This window comes from Barbus barbus, assembly GCF_936440315.1.
Source record: "Barbus barbus genome assembly, chromosome: 44".
In the NCBI taxonomy this organism is placed as follows: Eukaryota; Metazoa; Chordata; class Actinopteri; order Cypriniformes; family Cyprinidae; genus Barbus; species Barbus barbus.
In genome coordinates, this window is record NC_136722.1 from 14,847,829 (window position 1) to 14,867,651 (window position 19,823).

The 19,823-nt window shown below is 38.1% G+C and overlaps 1 protein-coding gene across 1 annotated transcript in view; it reads right to left on the reverse strand.

Moving 5' to 3' along the window:
• The window catches only part of LOC306863192 (vasoactive intestinal polypeptide receptor-like), an 83,207-nt gene that overhangs the window by 22,337 nt on the left and 41,047 nt on the right, over positions 1-19,823 (reverse strand). The window contains exons 5-6 of the mRNA XM_079406414.1: positions 19,524-19,621; positions 14,071-14,206 (exon numbers count right to left, since the gene is read on the reverse strand). Of these exons, the coding sequence (XP_079262540.1) occupies positions 14,071-14,206; positions 19,524-19,621 (234 nt within the window). The remainder of the gene's footprint in view (positions 1-14,070; positions 14,207-19,523; positions 19,622-19,823) is intronic.

Here is a 19,823-nt window from a genome sequence, read left to right on the forward strand (position 1 = left end):
CCCTAATAGTCAATTTACAATTAAGTTTGTACCTTTGTTGTATTCCACTGTATTACGCCGTGGACGAGCACTTCTAAAATCAATGAATGGATATGATTCAGCTGCGGGCGCCATCTTCTGGTGAGACGCGGGAATTCCTTTGGCGCGCGACTCTCACAGTGCATTCTGGGGATTCTCTAGCCGTTGCGTGTACATCGGTTGTACACTCGTTTTTGCTGTGCATTGTGGGATTGAATGAGTGCACTCGAGAACATCCACTAAGGTTTCGAACACCACTTAAAATGGCCGTCCCCTCAAATAGTGCACTATTTGAGGGTATAGGGGGCGATTTCGGATACAGCCTATAGGGCTTCAGGCAGGTGAGGGTTTTTTCAAGGTTGGCACTAAACTCTGCTGGACATCGGCACTCCAGGACTGATGTTGCCTATCCCTGCTTCAAGACCTGAAATTGGTGTGTCAGAGAAAGGAGACATGCAAAATGTGCAGTGTTGGGGTGCCTCCAGGACCAGGGCTGGGAACCCTTAACCGGCTTAAACGCCTCATTCAAACGCCCCCACATGTGTACGTGACGATGTGGAAATATTTGCGAAATGCCACCCAAATGTGCACAAAAAGAAAGAAAGCGTGGTTTCAGTAACCGCTAGTGTTCATGCAGCCTTGTCAGGGAGACGCTGCGTGTTTCTATGCGAAAGCAAAAGCAGTTTATTTGGCCTTTCATTGGTTAAGGTTTGTTTACAACAGAACAGCACAACCCAAATGTTCGAATTTGTGCAATGCATTTTATGGACAACAGTTTTGTGAACCTAGGAGAGTACAAGGCTGGCTGTGCACAAAGGCTATTTCTAAAAAAAAAAAGGTCAATTCCGACTTTGCTGAATCAGCAACTGTAAGTATGTTTTACTATTAGTTTAAGTATTTGCTACTGACTGTTCAAATGCGGAGTTTTGCACAGAGTAATGCGTTGTGTGTCTGTGAGAGAGAGAGAGAGAGAGACAGACAGACAGACAGACAGGGTCACATCACCGTGAAGTTAACTGTCTTAACTGCGGCTTGTGTACTGCAAATACATACGAGCATCATCACTGTGTCTGTCACACGATTCTGTTGCTCTCTCGGGCTTGAACTGATGGTAAAACTAACTACATTATTAACTGTCTTTATATTTACTTTGAAAGCTGAAGCTCGCGATTATGGTAAGGGGCGTTACATTTCCAACGCACGCTTGTGATGTTCGGCCAATCACAATGCACTGTGTCAGCTGGCCGATCAGAGCAGACTGAACTTGTCAGAAGGAGGGGCTTTGTAGAAAACGACGAGTTTGAGAGAGGCGGGGCATAGAGGAAATACAATAATGTACAGTGTTTGAAAAATAATGTGTTTTTTGAACATTAAAGCATGTCAACATATTCTGTTACACCAAATACACAAAATTATGATCTTTAAAATAACAATCTTTGGGAGACATAAAAGGTAATCTGTTCCTTATAAATGTCAAATCATTAAATAAAAAATTACAAGAAGTTGATTTGCGATATAATTAGCAAATTTATATATGTAGTATGCGTGTGTGTGTGTATGTATATATATTAGGGGTGGCACGGTACATGTATTCGTACCAAACCGTCACGGTACGGACAACTCGGTTCGGTGCATGAGGCCTTACGACGAATACAGGCAATTCATCCCCAATCCAGAAGGGGGCACTGCAGTAATGTAATGCTGTTTGATAACCGCCAGCAGAAGAACAGAGAATGCCATGTAGCGCCATACGTATCAATTCTAGCCTTAACCACCATGAGTTGTGCACTTGAAAACAAAGCCCACTAGACAATGACCATGTGCTGATTCTCAACGCGTCTCTCACATTGACTGACAAAGGAGTATGCTTTTAAAGGCTTGCGCACTCAACTGTTTGTGAAATGGAGCTTTGTACTCGTGTATCCTACCTCTCTCATTCGTCACAAATCCAAATATTCCATAATACTTCCATATTTGCGATGTAACGTATCTGAATGTTAAACTATTATTTATGTAAATTATAGGCTTTGTACTTCAGTCGCGTTCCAACGGTGACACAGAGGCGGCTGCGCTGATGTTTGGCTCATTTTATTTTGATAAATTACCAATTGCGCTGTCAAGTTAGCAATGCTGGAACGGATGTGTGTTTTTGTGTGTATGTGTGTGTGTGTGTGTGTGCGTGCGTGTGCGTGCTCTGGTGCGATAACTTCAATTGTTTCCTTATACCAGCAGAATCAACTTTAAACACTTATTGTCTTGTTAATAATCACTGTATAAAGGTCTGCTATTATTTGTGTACACTCACAACGAAAACAATACAGATTTTATATATATAACATGTAATAATATTTAGTATTTTCACATCTAGGTGGAATTTTTTAAAAATTTGCACTACTGTCTGTTCAAAATAAATGAAAAGAAACTGAGCATAGTAGATTTCTTTTTTTTTTTCCTGTTGTACCGAAATCGTATCGAACCGTGACCCCCGAACCAAGGTACGTACTTCGAACCTTGACATCTGTGTACCGTGCCACCCCTAATATATATATGTACAGTTGGGCAAAAAAGTATTTAGTCATCCACCAATTGTGCAAGTTCTCCCACTTAAAAAGATGAGAGAGGCCTGTAATTTTCATCATAGGTACCCTTCAACTAGAGACAGAATGGGGGGAAAGAATCCAGGAAATCACATTGTCTGATTTTTAAAGAATTTATTTGCAAATTATGGTGGAAACGTATTTGGTCAATAACAAAAGTTCATCTCAATACTTTGTTATATACCCTTTGTTGGCAATGACAGAGGTCAAACGTTTTCTGTAAGTCTTCACAAGGTTTCACACTGTTGCTGGTATTTTGGCCCATTCCTCCATGCAGATCTCCTCTAGAACAGTGATATTTTGGGGCTGTCGCTGGGCAACACGGACTTTCAACTGCCTCCAAAGATTTTCGATGGGGTTGAGATCTGGAGACTGGCTAGGCCACTCCAGGACCTTGAAATGCTTCTTACGAAGCCACTCCTTCGTTGCCTGGGCGGTGTGCTTGGGATCATTGTCATGCTGAAAGACCCAGCCACGTTTCATCTTTGGAGGGACATCCAAAATGGCGCCGCTGTGTTCGGACGCCGTTCAGGCCGCTCCGCTGAGATTTTGCTTTAACTTACTTTTTTACTTTTACTTTCTCTTTTTACACATTCCACGTCGGCACTGATCACCTACAACATAGAAACACTTTTGGACATTGGAAACCGCTACACTAACCTGTTCCAGGACACTTTATCCAGGAATCCTTCATGGCCACTGGAGATTCTTCGGAACGCGGAGATGAACAATAACCCCCCGAGGCGACGGATCAAGAAACACCGTGGGAAATGCGCTTACCTACATATCACTGCTGGTTATACTCTGTATAATTGTGTATGTGACAAATGTATGTGACGTCTGGCACTGCAGGATTTGAGTCCCTGGCGGCGTAGTGTGTTACTGATGGTAGCCTTTGTTACTTTGGTCCCAGCTCTCTGCAGGTCATTCACTAGGTCCCCCCGTGTGGTTCTGGGATTTTTGCTCACCGTTCTTGTGATCATTTTGACCCCACGGGGTGAGATCTTGCGTGGAGCCCCAGATTGAGGGAGATTATCAGTTGTCTTGTATGTATTCCATTTTCTAATAATTGTTCCCACAGTTGATTTATTCACATCAAGCTGCTTGCCTATTGCAGATTCAGTCTTCCCAGCCTGGTGCTGGTCTACAATTTTGTTTCTGGTGTACTTCGACAGCTCTTTGGTCTTGGCCATAGTGGAGTTTGGAGTGTGACTGTTTGAGGTTGTGGACAGGTGTCTTTTATACTGATAACGAGTTCAAACAGGTGCCATTAATACAGGTAACGAGTGGAGGACAGAGGAGCCTCTTAAAGAAGTTGTTACAGGTCTGTGAGAGCCAGAAATCTTGCTTGTTTGTAGGTGACCAAATACTTATTTTACAGAGGAATTTACCAATTAATTCATTAAAAATCCTACAATGTGATTTCCTGGATTCTTTCCCCCCATAATGTCTCTCATAGTTGAAGTGTACCTATGATGGAAATTACAGGCCTCTCTCATCTTTTTAAGTAGGAACTTAACTTGCACAATTGGTGGCTGACTAAATACTTTTTTGCTCAACTGTATGTATGTATATATATATATATGTATATGTGTATGTGTGTGTGTGTATATATATATATATATATATATATATATATATATATATATATATATATATACAGGTCCTTTTAAAAAAATTAGCATATTGTGATAAAGTTCATTATTTTCTGTAATGTACTGATAAACATTAGACTTTCATATATTTTAGATTCATTACAACACAACTGAAGTAGTTCAAGCCTTTTATTGTTTTAATATTGATGATTTTGGCATACAGCTCATGAAAACCCAAAATTCCTATCTCAAAAAATTTGCATATCATGAAAAGGTTCTCTAAACGAGCTATTAACCTAATCATCTGAATCAACTAATTAACTCTAAACACCTGCAAAAGATTCCTGAGGCTTTTAAAAACTCCCAGCCTGGTTCATTAATCAAAACCGCAATCGTGGGTAAGACTGCCGACCTGACTGCTGTCCAGAAGGCCATCATTGACACCCTCAAGCAAGAGGGTAAGACACAGAAAGACATTTCTGAACGAATAGGCTGTTCCCAGAGTGCTGTATCAAGGCACCTCAGTGGGAAGTCTGTGGGAAGGAAAAAGTGTGGCAGAAAATGCAGCACAACGAGAAGAGGTGACCGGACCCTGAGGAAGATTGTGGATAAGGACCGATTCCAGACCTTGGCGGACCTGCGGAAGCAGTGGACTGAGTCTGGAGTAGAAACATCCAGAGCCACCGTGTACAGGCGTGTGCAGGAAATGGGCTACAGGTGCCGCATTCCCCAGGTCAAGCCACTTTTGAACAGAGAAGCAGCACTGGACTGTTGCTCAGTGGTCCAAAGTACTTTTTTCGGATGAAAGCAAATTTTGCATGTCATTCGGAAATCAAGGTGCCAGAGTCTGGAGGAAGACTGGGGAGAGGGAAATGCCAAAATGCCTGAAGTCCAGTGTCAAGTACCCACAGTCAGTGATGGTCTGGGGTGCCATGTCAGCTGCTGGTGTTGGTCCACTGTGTTTTATCAAGGGCAGGGTCAATGCAGCTAGCTATCAGGAGATTTTGGAGCACTTCATGCTTCCATCTGCTGAAAAGCTTTATGGAGATGAAGATTTCATTTTTCAGCACGACCTGGCACCTGCTCACAGTGCCAAAACCACTGGTAAATGGTTTACTGACCATGGTATTACTGTGCTCAATTGGCCTGCCAACTCTCCTGACCTGAACCCCATAGAGAATCTGTGGGATATTGTGAAGAGAAAGTTGAGAGATGCAAGACCCAACACTCTGGATGAGCTTAAGGCCGCTATCGAAGCATCCTGGGCCTCCATAACACCTCAGCAGTGCCACAGGCTGATTGCCTCCATGCTACGCCGCATTGAAGCAGTCATTTCTGCAAAAGGATTCCCGACCAAGTATTGAGTGCATAACTGAACATAATTATTTGAAGGTTGACTTTTTTTGTATTAAAAACACTTTTCTTTTATTGGTCGGATGAAATATGCAAATTTTTTGAGATAGGAATTTTGGGTTTTCATGAGCTGTATGCCAAAATCATCAATATTAAAACAATAAAAGGCTTGAACTACTTCAGTTGTGTTGTAATGAATCTAAAATATATGAAAGTCTAATGTTTATCAGTACATTACAGAAAATAATGAACTTTATCACAATATGCTAATTTTTTGAAAAGGACCTGTGTATATATATATATATCGCCTTTTTGGGTTCCTTTGACTTCCAGAATAGCAATTTAAGCACTGGTAATAGGCTTTCATGAAAGCAACAGTTTATTTGGGTAGAACCTGTGGGAGGTTGAGAGGAGTTTGTTGAGGGAGGACAGTGAGACATGGCAGGCAGACTGCAGGAGAACTATAAACAAACACACCGCAATGAAATCAGACAGGAGGGTGTAAGTGGCTGAAGGTGAAAAGGAAAAACAGAGCAAAGATTCAGCATCATGCTGAAAATGCCATGCAACTACTAACTTCTGACTGTTCAATACAAACAAAACCATCATGCTGAGAACTGTGGATGTGGTGCTGCCCAACTGTTTGAACACAGTTAATGAGCTGTGATGTTCATGTCAATAAAACTTAAAAATAGGAATGGACAAGACGGTTCACTAGTTTGAAACAGAACTTGCTAAAGATTAACAAGTTGTTTAGACACCCACCTTGATTTTGAAAGTATGCAGTTTTGAACATAACAAAACTCTGTCTTTCTAAAAATACTTCTTTGAGCTCCATGATCCGGGGATCAAAGATTCTCAAGATTCACACATCTAAAACCCCATTCCTCTCTACAACACACTCAAAATGAGAGTGCATGCCTTACAGCCAGGAGAAAAGAATTGTGTGGATGAAGCAATCGACAGTTTAGACAGCAGAAGGCTCTGAATGATGCTTTCTGCTTTCGGGTGTGTAAAATGAGGCAGCGCAGGATGAATGGATCCGACTCATAGTTCTAATGCGCACAAATCATCCCAAATTACTCTGAGAGCCGCAGCCTCTTGCTCAGGGCACGCAATCCCTGAAATAGAAAGCTTTTGCTACAGGCTCGACCACACAAATGGCTAACAAACACCTTCTGCTGAGGCGAACCTCTCAACAGCTTTTTATCATGCATTTATTATGTATCATAGATAAAACCACTGCAACTAATTCTTTTTATGAAGCTGTTTTCTGGCAATCAGTAATTCAGTCTTTCCCCATGGGCCAACTGTTATTTAAAGGTGAGAATAACGTTAATAAGGCAGCTTGACACACAACTTAGCTTGCGAATATTCACTGATTCCAAAAGAGATTAGTAATATTTCACAGCATGCAAAGTCTTTAAAAGAGACTGATGTAAGATTCTTAAGGAGCACTTTTTAACTACATAGTTCTTCATAAAAATGTAAGAATTTATGTTTTCCAATGTGATTTTATATCTCAAAATGTGACTTCACATCTCTTGATCAATACTACTTAATTTCAACAACAACAACAAAATTATATCTCATTACTGTTAAATTAATTGTATGAAATCCTACTTCATCTTCACAATAAAAAAACAAGGTAATTATGGCTTTTTATCTTTCAGTTGTGACTTTAACACAGTGACTTTATATCTCATAATCACAACTTTATTAGACTTTACATCCCACAGATATGACTTTAAAGCTCACAATGTGCCTTTATATCTTCCAACTTTTATATCTTGTAATCGTAACTTTATCTCACATAACTGTATTTATGCCTTTATACAATGTGACATTGTCTTGTAATCATGACTTTATTTTGCATAATTGTGACTTATATTTTCCAACTGTGACTTTATATCTCATAATCACAACTTTATTAGACTTTACATCCCACAAATATGACTTTAAAGCTCACAATGTGCCTTTATATCTTCCAACTTTTATATCTCGTAATCGTAACTTTATCTCACATAACTGTCTTTATGCCTTTATACAATGTGACATTGTCTTGTAATCATGACTTTATTTTGCATAATTGTGACTTATATTTTCCAACTGTGACTTTATGTCCCAAGACTATGTGTTACTTTTACTTGAGTAGATTTTTAGACTGGTACTTTTACTTGTACTTAAGTAAAATTTCATTAATGTAATGGTACTTTTACTTGAGTAAAATATTTTCGTACTCTTTCCACCTCTGAAAAGAATTTCAGTCAGGTTTCAGGCCTCACCATCGTACAGAAACTGCACTTGTTAAAATGACAAATGACTTACTTCTTGCTTCAGACCAAGGCTGCATCTCGTTGCAAGTATTACTTGATCTTAGTGCTGCGTTCGACACTATAGACCATGATATACTCATAGATCGATTACAAAACTATACTGGTATTCAAGGGCAGGCTTTAAGATGGCTTAGATCCTACCTGTCTGATCGCTACTACTTTGTTAATTTAAATGGAGAGTCATCACAATTATCACCAGTAAAGTATGGAGTACCACAAGGATCTGTCCTAGGTCCTCTGCTATTTTCAATATACATGTTGCCTCTTGGTAATATTATTAGAAAATACGGGATTAGTTTTCATTGTTATGCTGATGATACTCAACTATATATCTCAACAAGACCAGATGAAACTTCTAAACTATCTAAGCTAATAGATTGTGTAAAAAATGTAAAAGATTGGATGACCAATAATTTCCTCCTATTAAATTCAGATAAGACAGATATTACTTATTGGACCAAAAAACCGTACACAGAATCTCTTGGATTACAATTTGCAACTAGACGGATGCACTGTCACGTCCTCTAAAGTCAAAAATCTGGGTGTTATATTAGACAGCAACTTGTCCTTTGAAAATCATATTTCCCATGTTACAAAAACAGCATTCTTCCATCTTAGAAACATTGCCAAGCTTCGAAACATGCTACCTGTTTCTGATGCAGAAAAGCTAGTTCATGCATTCATGACCTCTAGACTGGACTATTGTAATGCACTGCTAGGTGGTTGTCCTGCATCTTCAATAAACAAGCTACAGATAGTCCAAAATGCAGCGGCTAGAGTTCTTACCAGGTCAAGAAAATATGATCATATTACCCCAATTTTACAGTCTCTGCACTGGCAACCTATTCAGTTCCGTATCATTTACAAAATATTATTACTTGCCTATGAGGCCCTAAATGGTTTAGCTCCTGCGTACCTAACTTGTCTTCTACCACACTACAATCAAACCCGCACCCTAAGGTCGCAAAACTCTGGACTTTTGGTAGTACTTAGGATAGCAAAGTCCACTAAAGGAGGTAGAGCTTTTTCACATTTGGCTCCCAAACTCTGGAATAGCCTTCCTGATAACGTTCGGGGTTCAGACACACTCTCTCTGTTTCAATCTAGATTAAATACACATCTCTTTAGCCAAGCATTTACATAATGCATTTTATAATCTTGTACTGCAGTTATATCTGATCAAATGTACATTATTATTATTCTTTAGCTTGGGTTGAACAAATCATTTTTGCTTAGATGGAACAGCAGCTACGCTAATTATCTCTCTATTTGTTTCTCTGTTTCTGCCACGGGATTAACATCCCGTGGTAACTAGGAATTACAGAAGCTTCAGTCTGGATCCAACCCTTAAATGATCTGAGATGACCGAACACCTGAGAAAAGATGATGCCAACCCCTCAGAGGACCTCAGAGGATGCCAATGCTCAGACAACATACAGAATTACCAAATTTTGCCATAAGTTAAATATATTAAGGTTCTGCAATATATAAATATATTGTGGAAACTTAAATTCCTGTAGAGCTGCTTTGCAACGATTTGTATCGTCAAAAGTGCTATACAAATAAACTTGAATTGAAACTTGAATTGAATTGAAAATCACTGTAAAAAAGTAAATTTTAAAGATGCACATAATCTTTTCAGAAGTTGTGTTTAAAATTTATCTGCTTTAAAATTCTAAAGAGTATAAAGCTCAGTTTGAAAGTGCATTATACTTCTGAAGATTCCACAGACAGCCTTGATCTATAGCAAATTCCAGCTCAAACTGCAGACATTGACAGACACCAGATCTGAACACTGGAGACGTGTTGCAGCATACTCATTCCATACACTGTGATAAGGAGCGATGTTTTCATTGAGAGGTTTATGCTCCTTTGTGAAGCTCAGTCAATAGTCATCTCAACAGCTGAGTCATCTCAGAAAATGTCCTTCACCATTACTAGCAGTCAGACGATTATTGCCACAACCCTGCAAAATACAGTAAAACTGATTTCTCTTATTTGAATAGAATACTAAACAGCTAAAACCAACATGAATTGGTCCAGGTCAAGATGCAAACCTGCAAAATTTATTTGTTTTTTTTTGTAACACTTTAGATTACAGCCCGCAATGTACCATGTAATTAAACAGAATTTACAGCGTACTAAAGAGTACCTCCACAGTACCTACTCGTAGGTATAAGGGAACAATATGCAACGTTTGGGGAATAACGGTGTAATAACCTGCGGAATTATGAAGCATTCATACTGTAAGTATTTTATAACTAAAGGGTACCTATTCTGAAATTGCGTGGTATGTATGACACACAAAGCACAATTTTCCGCGTGAGCATAATTTGCAGCTGTACGTACGTGTAGGTAAACGGAAACAATGTGCAAAGTTTGGGGGATAAGGGGGTAATGACTTGGAAAATTAAAAGTATTTATACTGTTAGTATTTCATATGTAATATAACTATTATAGATTATGTGGTATGCATGACCTACTATGTTTGGCAACAATATTATGATTTGTAACAAGCTGCCTTATTGTAATAACATAAAATATATTATGCAGTATATTTTACACTACATACTGGGTACTTATTGTATTATTACAACATATATCTTACATGACAAATAGTAAACTGTAGTAGGCCTATACTATTGTATAATTTAGTAATTATAATAAAGTTAAAAACCACCATAGTCGAGATTAATCAAGCATTCTGCGTTAGTTCAGGCAGGCCTCGTAGTCAAGCTCCGCTATTAGCTGATTGGAGAAATTCAAACCCGGCCCCTATCAGCTGATCCGACTCCCAAGCTCTCAATTGGCAAATCTCAAACAGGGCGCCTTACTTAAACCCGGCTTCTGTTTGCTTGCTTTACTGCTTCCTCTGTACGCTGCTTGCATCCCACCTCCTCCCCATCTCCTCCTTTAACTTGTTTAACTTAAACAATGTAATTCTGTTGTCATTGTTGCTTGCTCTGTTCTGGGGGGGGTTTGTGCTACTCTCCTATTCCTAAAATGGGAGGGTTGCCCCTGAAGTGGCTGCTGTTTCCCTGTCTTGGCTTTCATGGAACTTGGAACAGAGCCATACCGCCAAATGTAACTTTAGTAATATGCAATAAAAGTTTAATTAAAGGCTTGTCTATGGTATTCTTTTTGACTTAAGAGTTCCTGACTGAACTAAAGTATGGGGAAATTTTGTTATGAGTTTCTGCTATGATTTGGTTTAAAAATTGATAAGAAAATTTACCTGATAAAAGAGCATTGCCTATGGTCATCTCAGCAGCGAATCATGTCCGTTGAGGTGCAATACAGTGGGAAACTAGATTACCTGTTTCCAGGTGTTCCCAGGATATAACAGATAAATATAACATCATAATACACATGCACATTTACCAAATTTATGTTTTTTTTATAACTGTAATGCTGTTGGTGCACTTGAGCTTCCGTATGTGGTTTGAGGCAAGTAGAATAAAATGTACTACAACATTTTTCTTAAGTACTATGCAAACATACACCCTTGTTACGTGTAGGTACTGTGTAAGTGTAACATCCGCGGGCTGTAATCTAAAGCGATGCCTTGTTACCCTCTTGTTACGTGTAGTTACTGTGTAAGTGTATCATCCGTGGGCTGTAATCTAAAGCGATGCCTTGTTACGTGTAGTTACTGTGTAAGTGTAACATCCGTGGGCTGTAATCTAAAGCAATGCCTTGTTACGTGTAGTTACTGTGTAAGTGTAACATCCGTGGGCTGTAATCTAAAGCAATGCCTTGTTACGTGTAGTTACTGTGTAAGTGTAACATCCGTGGGCTGTAATCTAAAGCGATGCCTTGTTACGTGTAGTTACTGTGTAAGTGTAACATCCGTGGGCTGTAATCTAAAGTGATGCCTTGTTACGTGTAGTTACTGTGTAAGTGTAACATCCGTGGGCTGTAATCTAAAGCGATGCCTTGTTACGTGTAGTTACTGTGTAAGTGTAACATCCGTGGGCTGTAATCTAAAGTGATGCCTTGTTACGTGTAGTTACTGTGTAAGTGTAACATCCGCGGGCTGTAATCTAAAGTGATGCCTTTTTACCATTTTGTTACGTGTAGTTACTGTGTAAGTGTAACATTAAACAATTTTAGTTATGGTACAATAGATGTGTTTCAAAGTTATTAACAATGAACTGTATTACATAGTTAAATGTAAGGTCCAAAGACCTTAGGTTAACAAATAAATATTTGTATTATTTAACAAAATTTTAAGTGTACACAATAACAACATATAACAAGGGTGAATGTTTGCAGAGTAGTTAAGAAAAAGGTTGTAGTACATTTTATTCTACTTGCCTCAAACCACATACGGAAGCCCAAAGTGCACCAACAGCACTACAGCTATCAAAAAACATCAATTATACAGTAATTATTCGTGTTGTGTATTATGCTGTTATATATCCTGGGAGGAGCTGGAAACAAGTAATCTACTTTTCCACAGTATTGCACCTCGACAGTACAATGCCGGTAACCTGACTCGCTGCTGAGATGACCATAAGCAACACTCTTTCATCGGGTAAATTTTCATATGGGAATATCTAAACAAAATCATATCAGAAGCTCATCACATAATTGCCCCATACTTTCAGCTGACTTGTTCAGTAATCTCCACACATAAATAACACTAGTAAATAATATAGCTTATATTCTTTAGTAAATTGTGGTAAAATTTTATAAAGACTTTGGTGGTTTTGAACCACTATAATTACTAATTTATACAATAGTATACTACAGTTTACTATTTGTATCAATGTCATGTAAAATATATGTTGTAATAATACAATAAATAGGCTACCCAGTGCATAGTGTAAAAATATGTTGCATCATATATTTTATGTTATTACAATAAGGCAACTTGTTCTAAATCATAATATTGTTGCCTAGCACAGTAGGATATAAATGCCACGTAATCTTAGAATAGTTACACCTTAATTATGAAATACTAACAGTGTAAATAATTTAAATTTTCCAAGTCATTCCCCAATTATTTCCATTTACCTACATGTACCTTCAGCTTTAAGTTATGCTGATGTGGAAAATCGCGGACTCTACCTACACATAATTTCAGAATAGGTTATAAAATAGTTACAGTATAAATGCTTAATAATTTTGCAGGTTATTACCCACTTATTCCCCAAACGTTGCATATCGTTCCCTTATAGGTACTGTGGAGGTACTCTATAGTTACAAAATAGGTACGCTGTAAATTCTGTTTAATTACGTGGTACATTGTATCACATTGTACAACATATAATCTAAAGTGTTACCTTTTTTTTATTTATTATTTTTTTTTTTTACTAGTTTTGCTGGTCTACTTGCATGGTCTAACTTTTATTTTGTCACTGTCACTCTTTTACCAGCATTTTACTACGTTTACTAGTTTGGAAGTTTTACCTGTATGGTCTAAGTTTAATTTTGTCACTCTTTTGCCTGCGCTGTACTAGTTTTATTAGTTTGCTGTTCAACTTGCAAGGTGTAATTTTAATTTTGTCACTGTCACTCTTTTACCTCCTTTCACACCTGAATTTCTGTTGGTTGGCTGGTGCTTGTATTGTGCTGGTTTAAGCAAAACCTAGATGATGAGACTAGTCAGCTTTGGTCCTTGTGGACTTTCGGAAAGTGTTTTTAGTTAAACTCCTCAACAACATTGGTGGGACGCTAGTAAACCAGCATACATCAGCTTGTCAGTACAGTAGTGTGAGGTGTCAGTGTCAAAAAATGACTCAAAATTCACATAACATCTTGTGATTTTGCAATGTTGTGAAAGACAAATCTGTGAAATTGAGTTAGCTCGAGGGGCTACAGCAATAACAGTGGGAGTACATGCCATCCAGAATGACTGGAACAAGCATTTTGGCAAGCTGGTTCAAACAGAGGTCACCCACAGCAGTGAATTCAACAGCGAGTGTGAAGTTATGCCCATAGATGTTTAGCAGACTTAACAGTCAAGAGGCCCAAGACCAGCGAGTATACTGTAATGTAAACGTGATCAGCTGGGATAGACTATATTTAAGCTGATTACTAACACTGCTAGATAAATAGTTGGTTTGCTGCATGTGGATGTCACATGGTTTGCTAATTGAAACTATTACAGACTCCTGAGGGATTCATTCAAAATTAAATAAATAGACTGTGCAATAATAAACTTACAGAACCAGTGGAGCAGTTGTCAGACTCTTGAATAACATCGTAGAGCACCGCATCTTTGACAAAGACGGCGATGGCTTTCAGAATGAAGGACACAAACAGGTGCATGTGGATGTAGTTCCGCGTGCAGTGGAGTTTCCTGAGGGAATACAAGGAATACAATCAGCCACGCTCACGGACTGAATCTAAAATATGTTAAGCCTGATTGAGAAGTCCCCTGCCCCCTAATTACACCCTGTCATTGGAACTAATAATGGAAAAAATGACAGCTAATTACACTACAAATGAAATCCTAATTGAGCTTTCTGGTCTGTGTAAGGGGTTCGTTAAACAGATAATTTGTTCCATTGTGTTGTATTCCGTTTCACACGCATTTCTACTTATGGTAAACATGGGAATTCACAAACTCTGATTTAAAATTCAAGGTAGCTGCTCATTTTATGTCCAACATGCTTATTTAATATTATCAAGCTATGGCAGGCTGACAAAATACTGACCGTACTGAATCTACTCCGTAGAAGAAAAAAAATGTCATTCAGGTTTGGAGCAACACGAGAGTGAGTAAATAATGGCATAATTTTCATATTATGGATAAACAATACTTTTAAGAAGCCATTCACAGCTGCTTTATCCAAAATGCAAGTGTTTTTAAAACAGAGAGAGACTCTCTCTCTGATATCCCAGAACACCCTGAACATGATGTCTTTTGTTTATAAGTCCATACCTCACGCTAGTAAATGAACTGACACATTGTTTAAACACTGGGTTCTCTCTGCGCTCTTGTGCAAAGAAAAGATTAATATTCTACAGTATGTTTTACAGTAATACTCCCAAATAATGACACGTCTACAAATTTGTCATGCTGTAGGGATTGTTAGTTTAATTTTAGAACAATGCAAAATAATCACAAAAGTGTGTTGTTGGGACTACATTTTTAAAGATAGATTGCTTGTTGCCCAATCAGAATAATCAAAATAAGTCCCATTCAGTCAAAAATGAGTCTGAAAGAAATAATGACTAAAACATATAGCACCGTTCAAATGTTTTGGGTCTTTAAGAACTTTTAATGTTTTGAAAAAAAGTCTCTTTCAAATGCAGAAGGCTGCATTTATTTGACTTAAAAAATACAGTAATACAGTGAATTATCATTACAATTTAGAAGAACTGTTTTCTATTTTAAAATATTTTATGTTATTTATTAATGTAATTTATTCCTGTGATTGTAAAGCTGAATTTTCAGCATCATTATTAGTCTTCAGTGTCACATGACCCTTAAGAAATAACACTTATATGCTGATTTGTAGCTCAAGAAACATTTCTTATTTGTCACGAATCCTGGCCATGCACTTCCACTCATTCACCACCAGAGGTCACCCGTTCACCACATGGACTTTTCACACTACACAGCACATTGGACTCCATTTCCCATAATCCATTGCACTGACCACACGCACAGCTGTTCACAATTATCACGCCCACACCTGATCACATTTCACAATCACCATCACTCATTATTTAAGTCTGGGACTTGCTCTTGCTCAGGGCTGAGTATGGTTAGCGTTTATCACTTTTCTAGCGATAGCAACTTTACAGAGCCATAGTCATTGTTTTAGCCTTAGTCTTGCCTTGTTTTCCTGCCGTGTTTGACCCTGCTCTTGTTTCCTGGATTTACCCTTTGCCTCTGCCGTTTGGACTCTGTTCGCTCCCTGTTTGGATTATTGCTCTCGTCTCTGGATTATCTCTCTGCCTTGCCCCTTTGGATACTGTTTGCCGATCATCGACCCACGCTTGCACCCCGGATTGCTCTGTCTTGCCTCTGCCATGCCTGTTTGCCACTGTCTGACCCTGCCTGTTTTCTGACCATGTTTTTTTAATAAAGCTTTGCACATGGATCCGCACGTCTCACGTCTCGTCAGCCCCGTAACATTATTATCAATATTGAAAACAGAACACTGTGAAGAATTTTCTTCTTTGACCAATAGAAAGTTCAAAAGAACAGACTTTATTTGAAATATCATCTTTTTTTGTAACAACATAAAAGTTTGATCAATTTAAAGCATCTTTGTTAAATATAGATATTCATTTCTTTAAAAAATCTTACTGACCCCAGTTTTAAATGGAAGTGTATAGGTCTCACAAAGTTAAATACATGATGGTTTTGCATGCTAGATTATATTACCCTGGCAGCCAGTTCCTCTTTATGAAAATCATGTTAAAATAACTTACATAAACTTTTGTCACACATCTCACATACTGGCACAATGAATGCATGTAATGAATATCTGTTATCAATTAAAGTAAACATGCTTTTCAATAACTTATGAAGTCTTTCTTTTGTCTACCAGTTGCATTACTAAAGAGTCTGTTCATATTGAGTTTCTTCGAATTAGTTTTTGATTAAATGTTCATTCATCTACCTTCATTAAGGAAGTCTTGCTAATGGATTGTAACCTATAATGTATATCAGCTTTGTTATAGTTATGTGGCCAGTAAAATGGATTCTAAACAATGTGTGGAAAAGTTACTTAATAAATCTGCAAAAATTGTTTGAATTGATTTTGCTTGCAGATTTTTACTATTCATCAGCATGTCACGGATGCTTTCTATAGAGCTTAACATTGATTGAACACAGTTCTAAATAGGATTTTTTTTTTTAAATACAGGTATTGAAGTTTTATATAAGTTGCTATTCTCATTGCACAACATCGCAATTCTCTCAAACTGACTATAACTTTACATTTTTTGAGTAAAGGTCAAATCCCCGTGTTTCCTTTAACCTAGCACTCATGCAAAGCTATGTTGTCTCCGGTTTGCTCATTTCACATGCTGTGATCTGACACTATCAGCATGATCTTACAGGTGTATGTTGTGTCTCTAGTGTGTGGCCATCTGCAGGATCACCTTGACATACCGCTGACAGATTTGGACACTATAAAATTTTTACCAAGTGTTTCTTGGTAAAGGCACAATTTAATTAGACCACAGACTGTGTTTCTACCAAGCAAAGACAACTTGTGACCTGAGTCATTCAGTGGAGTGGAAGCAAGTGTTCAAACCGGCAATAATAATAACCTGAGGTGTGATCAGGTCTTCAGCCCCTGTCAGTCACTGAAATCCCACATCAGACTGATATCCTCTCAGTTAAGACTGCTTAAGCCTGCAGCTCGAGTGCAGATAGTGTTAATAGACAGGATTAGGACTGATTACATTGCTGAAGAGCTGAACATGAGCAGCTTTATCGAGGAGCAGTGCTGCTCTGCCATTCTGGTGACACATGAACCTTATTAGTGATGGAAATGACAGCATTTGAGGTGGGATGTGGATGAGCTTAGAGTTTGTAATCAGAAGGAGAGAGCCGTGAACTATCCCAATTGTGCCCTTGAGCAAAGCATTTAACCCCATCATGCTCCAGGGAGGATTGACGCTGTGCAAGTTTACAGCAAAACTTCTGCACTTTTAGGTCATCCTCTTATGCGTTTGGTAAATAAATCAAATAAGGGAAGATGGCCTCTTTAAAAACAATGTGCATTTACTTTTTAATTGTAACATATTTAGATATATATGAGCAGGCTGATGATGCTTCATCCAGTGTGTTATTATAGGAAATAAATAGAAACATTTGCTAATTTAGTTGTCATAGAATAAAATGTAAAAATATTTAAAGAGGCCATTTTACCCAGTTATAAGACAAGATTATATTTGATGGGTGATTATGAGTAAGCTACCTCCATAGCAGTTACTATACTGAGCATGTCACCGCAATGTGCCATGTTAAAAAAAAATTATCCACCAGAAGAGCATCATAAATAGTCTGATCCACAAATGCATGCAGTGTTTAATTCATATATGATATTAGCTACACCATTTGAATGCTAACTGGGTGCCATTTAAAGGGTTGTAAACCGTGTTTGTGGTTCACTACTGGGTTTACATGTGAGCACTAATGCCCACTGGAATGATTCTCTGATGGTGAGGAGTCTTGTTTGGCCAAGATGAAATGTTTGTGTTGGAATATACATGTAAGAAAGCTCTTATCTCTGTCATTAGCAGACTGTTTTGCCTCTGGTGAGCTAGATCAATCACTGTAGTGTCAAAACGGATGCATGTTGTTTGCTGTTTAATCCTCGACAGCTTCAGTGATTCAGTGACTCACTCCATGACGCCCCATGGTGAATCTGGGGTTGGCTACAAGCATGCATGAAGCACTGTTTTCTGTGTTTAAAGCCTGTTAACCATTAGCTTAATCAAAATGACATCCTTCAATGTGAAACATTAGTAGGACAAATGGAGCCCTGTATTTGACAGAAGAAGAAAAATTTTTTGAAAAAATGCAAAAAAGTATTAAGGATCAAAAGTATCTTTGTGTCTAGAAACATTCAAATTAATTCTGATAAATATTTTAAATTAATATTGTATTAATTAATATAATTAATATTTATATTTTAACATAATATTAATTAGTATTTTAAAAACATACATTTTAATAGCCACAAATGTATTCCACATTACATTTAAATCTCACTATTTAAAAAAAGAATATAAGAGAGAGAGAGACAGACTTATACTGTCATGAATCTGGTCTATGAATTTCCGTTAACGCACCACCAGAGGTCACTCGCTCACCACATGGACTCTTGCACCACACTAACTGTTGCACGCCACCTCAGACTACAATTCCCATCATCCATTGCACTGACAACACACAGCTGATTGCACTGAAGACACACAGCTGATTGCACTTATCACACACCCTACATAAGCCTTGAACTTCCTCTCTGTCTTTGCCGAGTATTGTTTTGCGTATAACACTCTCCTAGTGTTAGCGGCCTTACCGAGCCATTCTGTGTTTTGTAAGTCTAAGTTTAGTTTGTTTTGTTTATAGTCTCGTTTCCTGTTTTCAGCCCTTGTATCGTGGATTTACCCTTGTCTCACCGTTTCGGACTCTGTGTGTACCTCGTTTGGATTATTGCTCAGGTTATCGGACTACCCCTATTCTCAAGCCCTCTGGATATTGTTCACCGATCGAGGACCCACGCATGCCCTAGGATTACTCTTGTGTCTTGCCCGTGCCATACTCGTTTGCTGGTGATTTGACCCTGCCTGTTATTTGACTCTTTATTAATAAAAGCTTGCAAATGGATCCGCATGTCTCTTGTCTTGTCGGCTCCGTTACATATACCTTGTATTTGTACCCTGTTCTTTGACCCTGTTCATGCAGTTGATTTGTATAAAAAAATGTAATTACTGTCTTGTCAGTTCATTTTGTCAGTTAGGCAGGAACTAATTTTCCTTAGAAATAATTGCCTTGGATAGAGCTTTAAAACTAAAGCAAGTACGATAGCATAAACATGACACATCTGGAAATGCAACACTATTTTTACAAAAGAACATAATTCACCCCTGCACCATAGCAAATACATGTTAGCATTAGTTCCAACAAATGTAGAATGTCTTACCTGAATATACAAAGTATTACAATGGCAGTGATGAGAGACATGAGAGAAACACTGTGCCCGATGGTGTAACCGATCTTCACCGACCTAAAGAAACTATCCTGCAAAAGAAAAAAAAGAATATGTTTACTAAATAGCGCTGAAAAGTTTAATTCTTCTTGAATCCTTAAATGACACTACTTTTGGTTTGAGGTTAATATTTGTTTGTTTGAAAGGAGAAATTAATACTTTTATTCAGCAAGGACAAAAAATATGAAGCAGCACAACTGTTTTAAACTGTGATATTAATAAGAAATGTTTCTT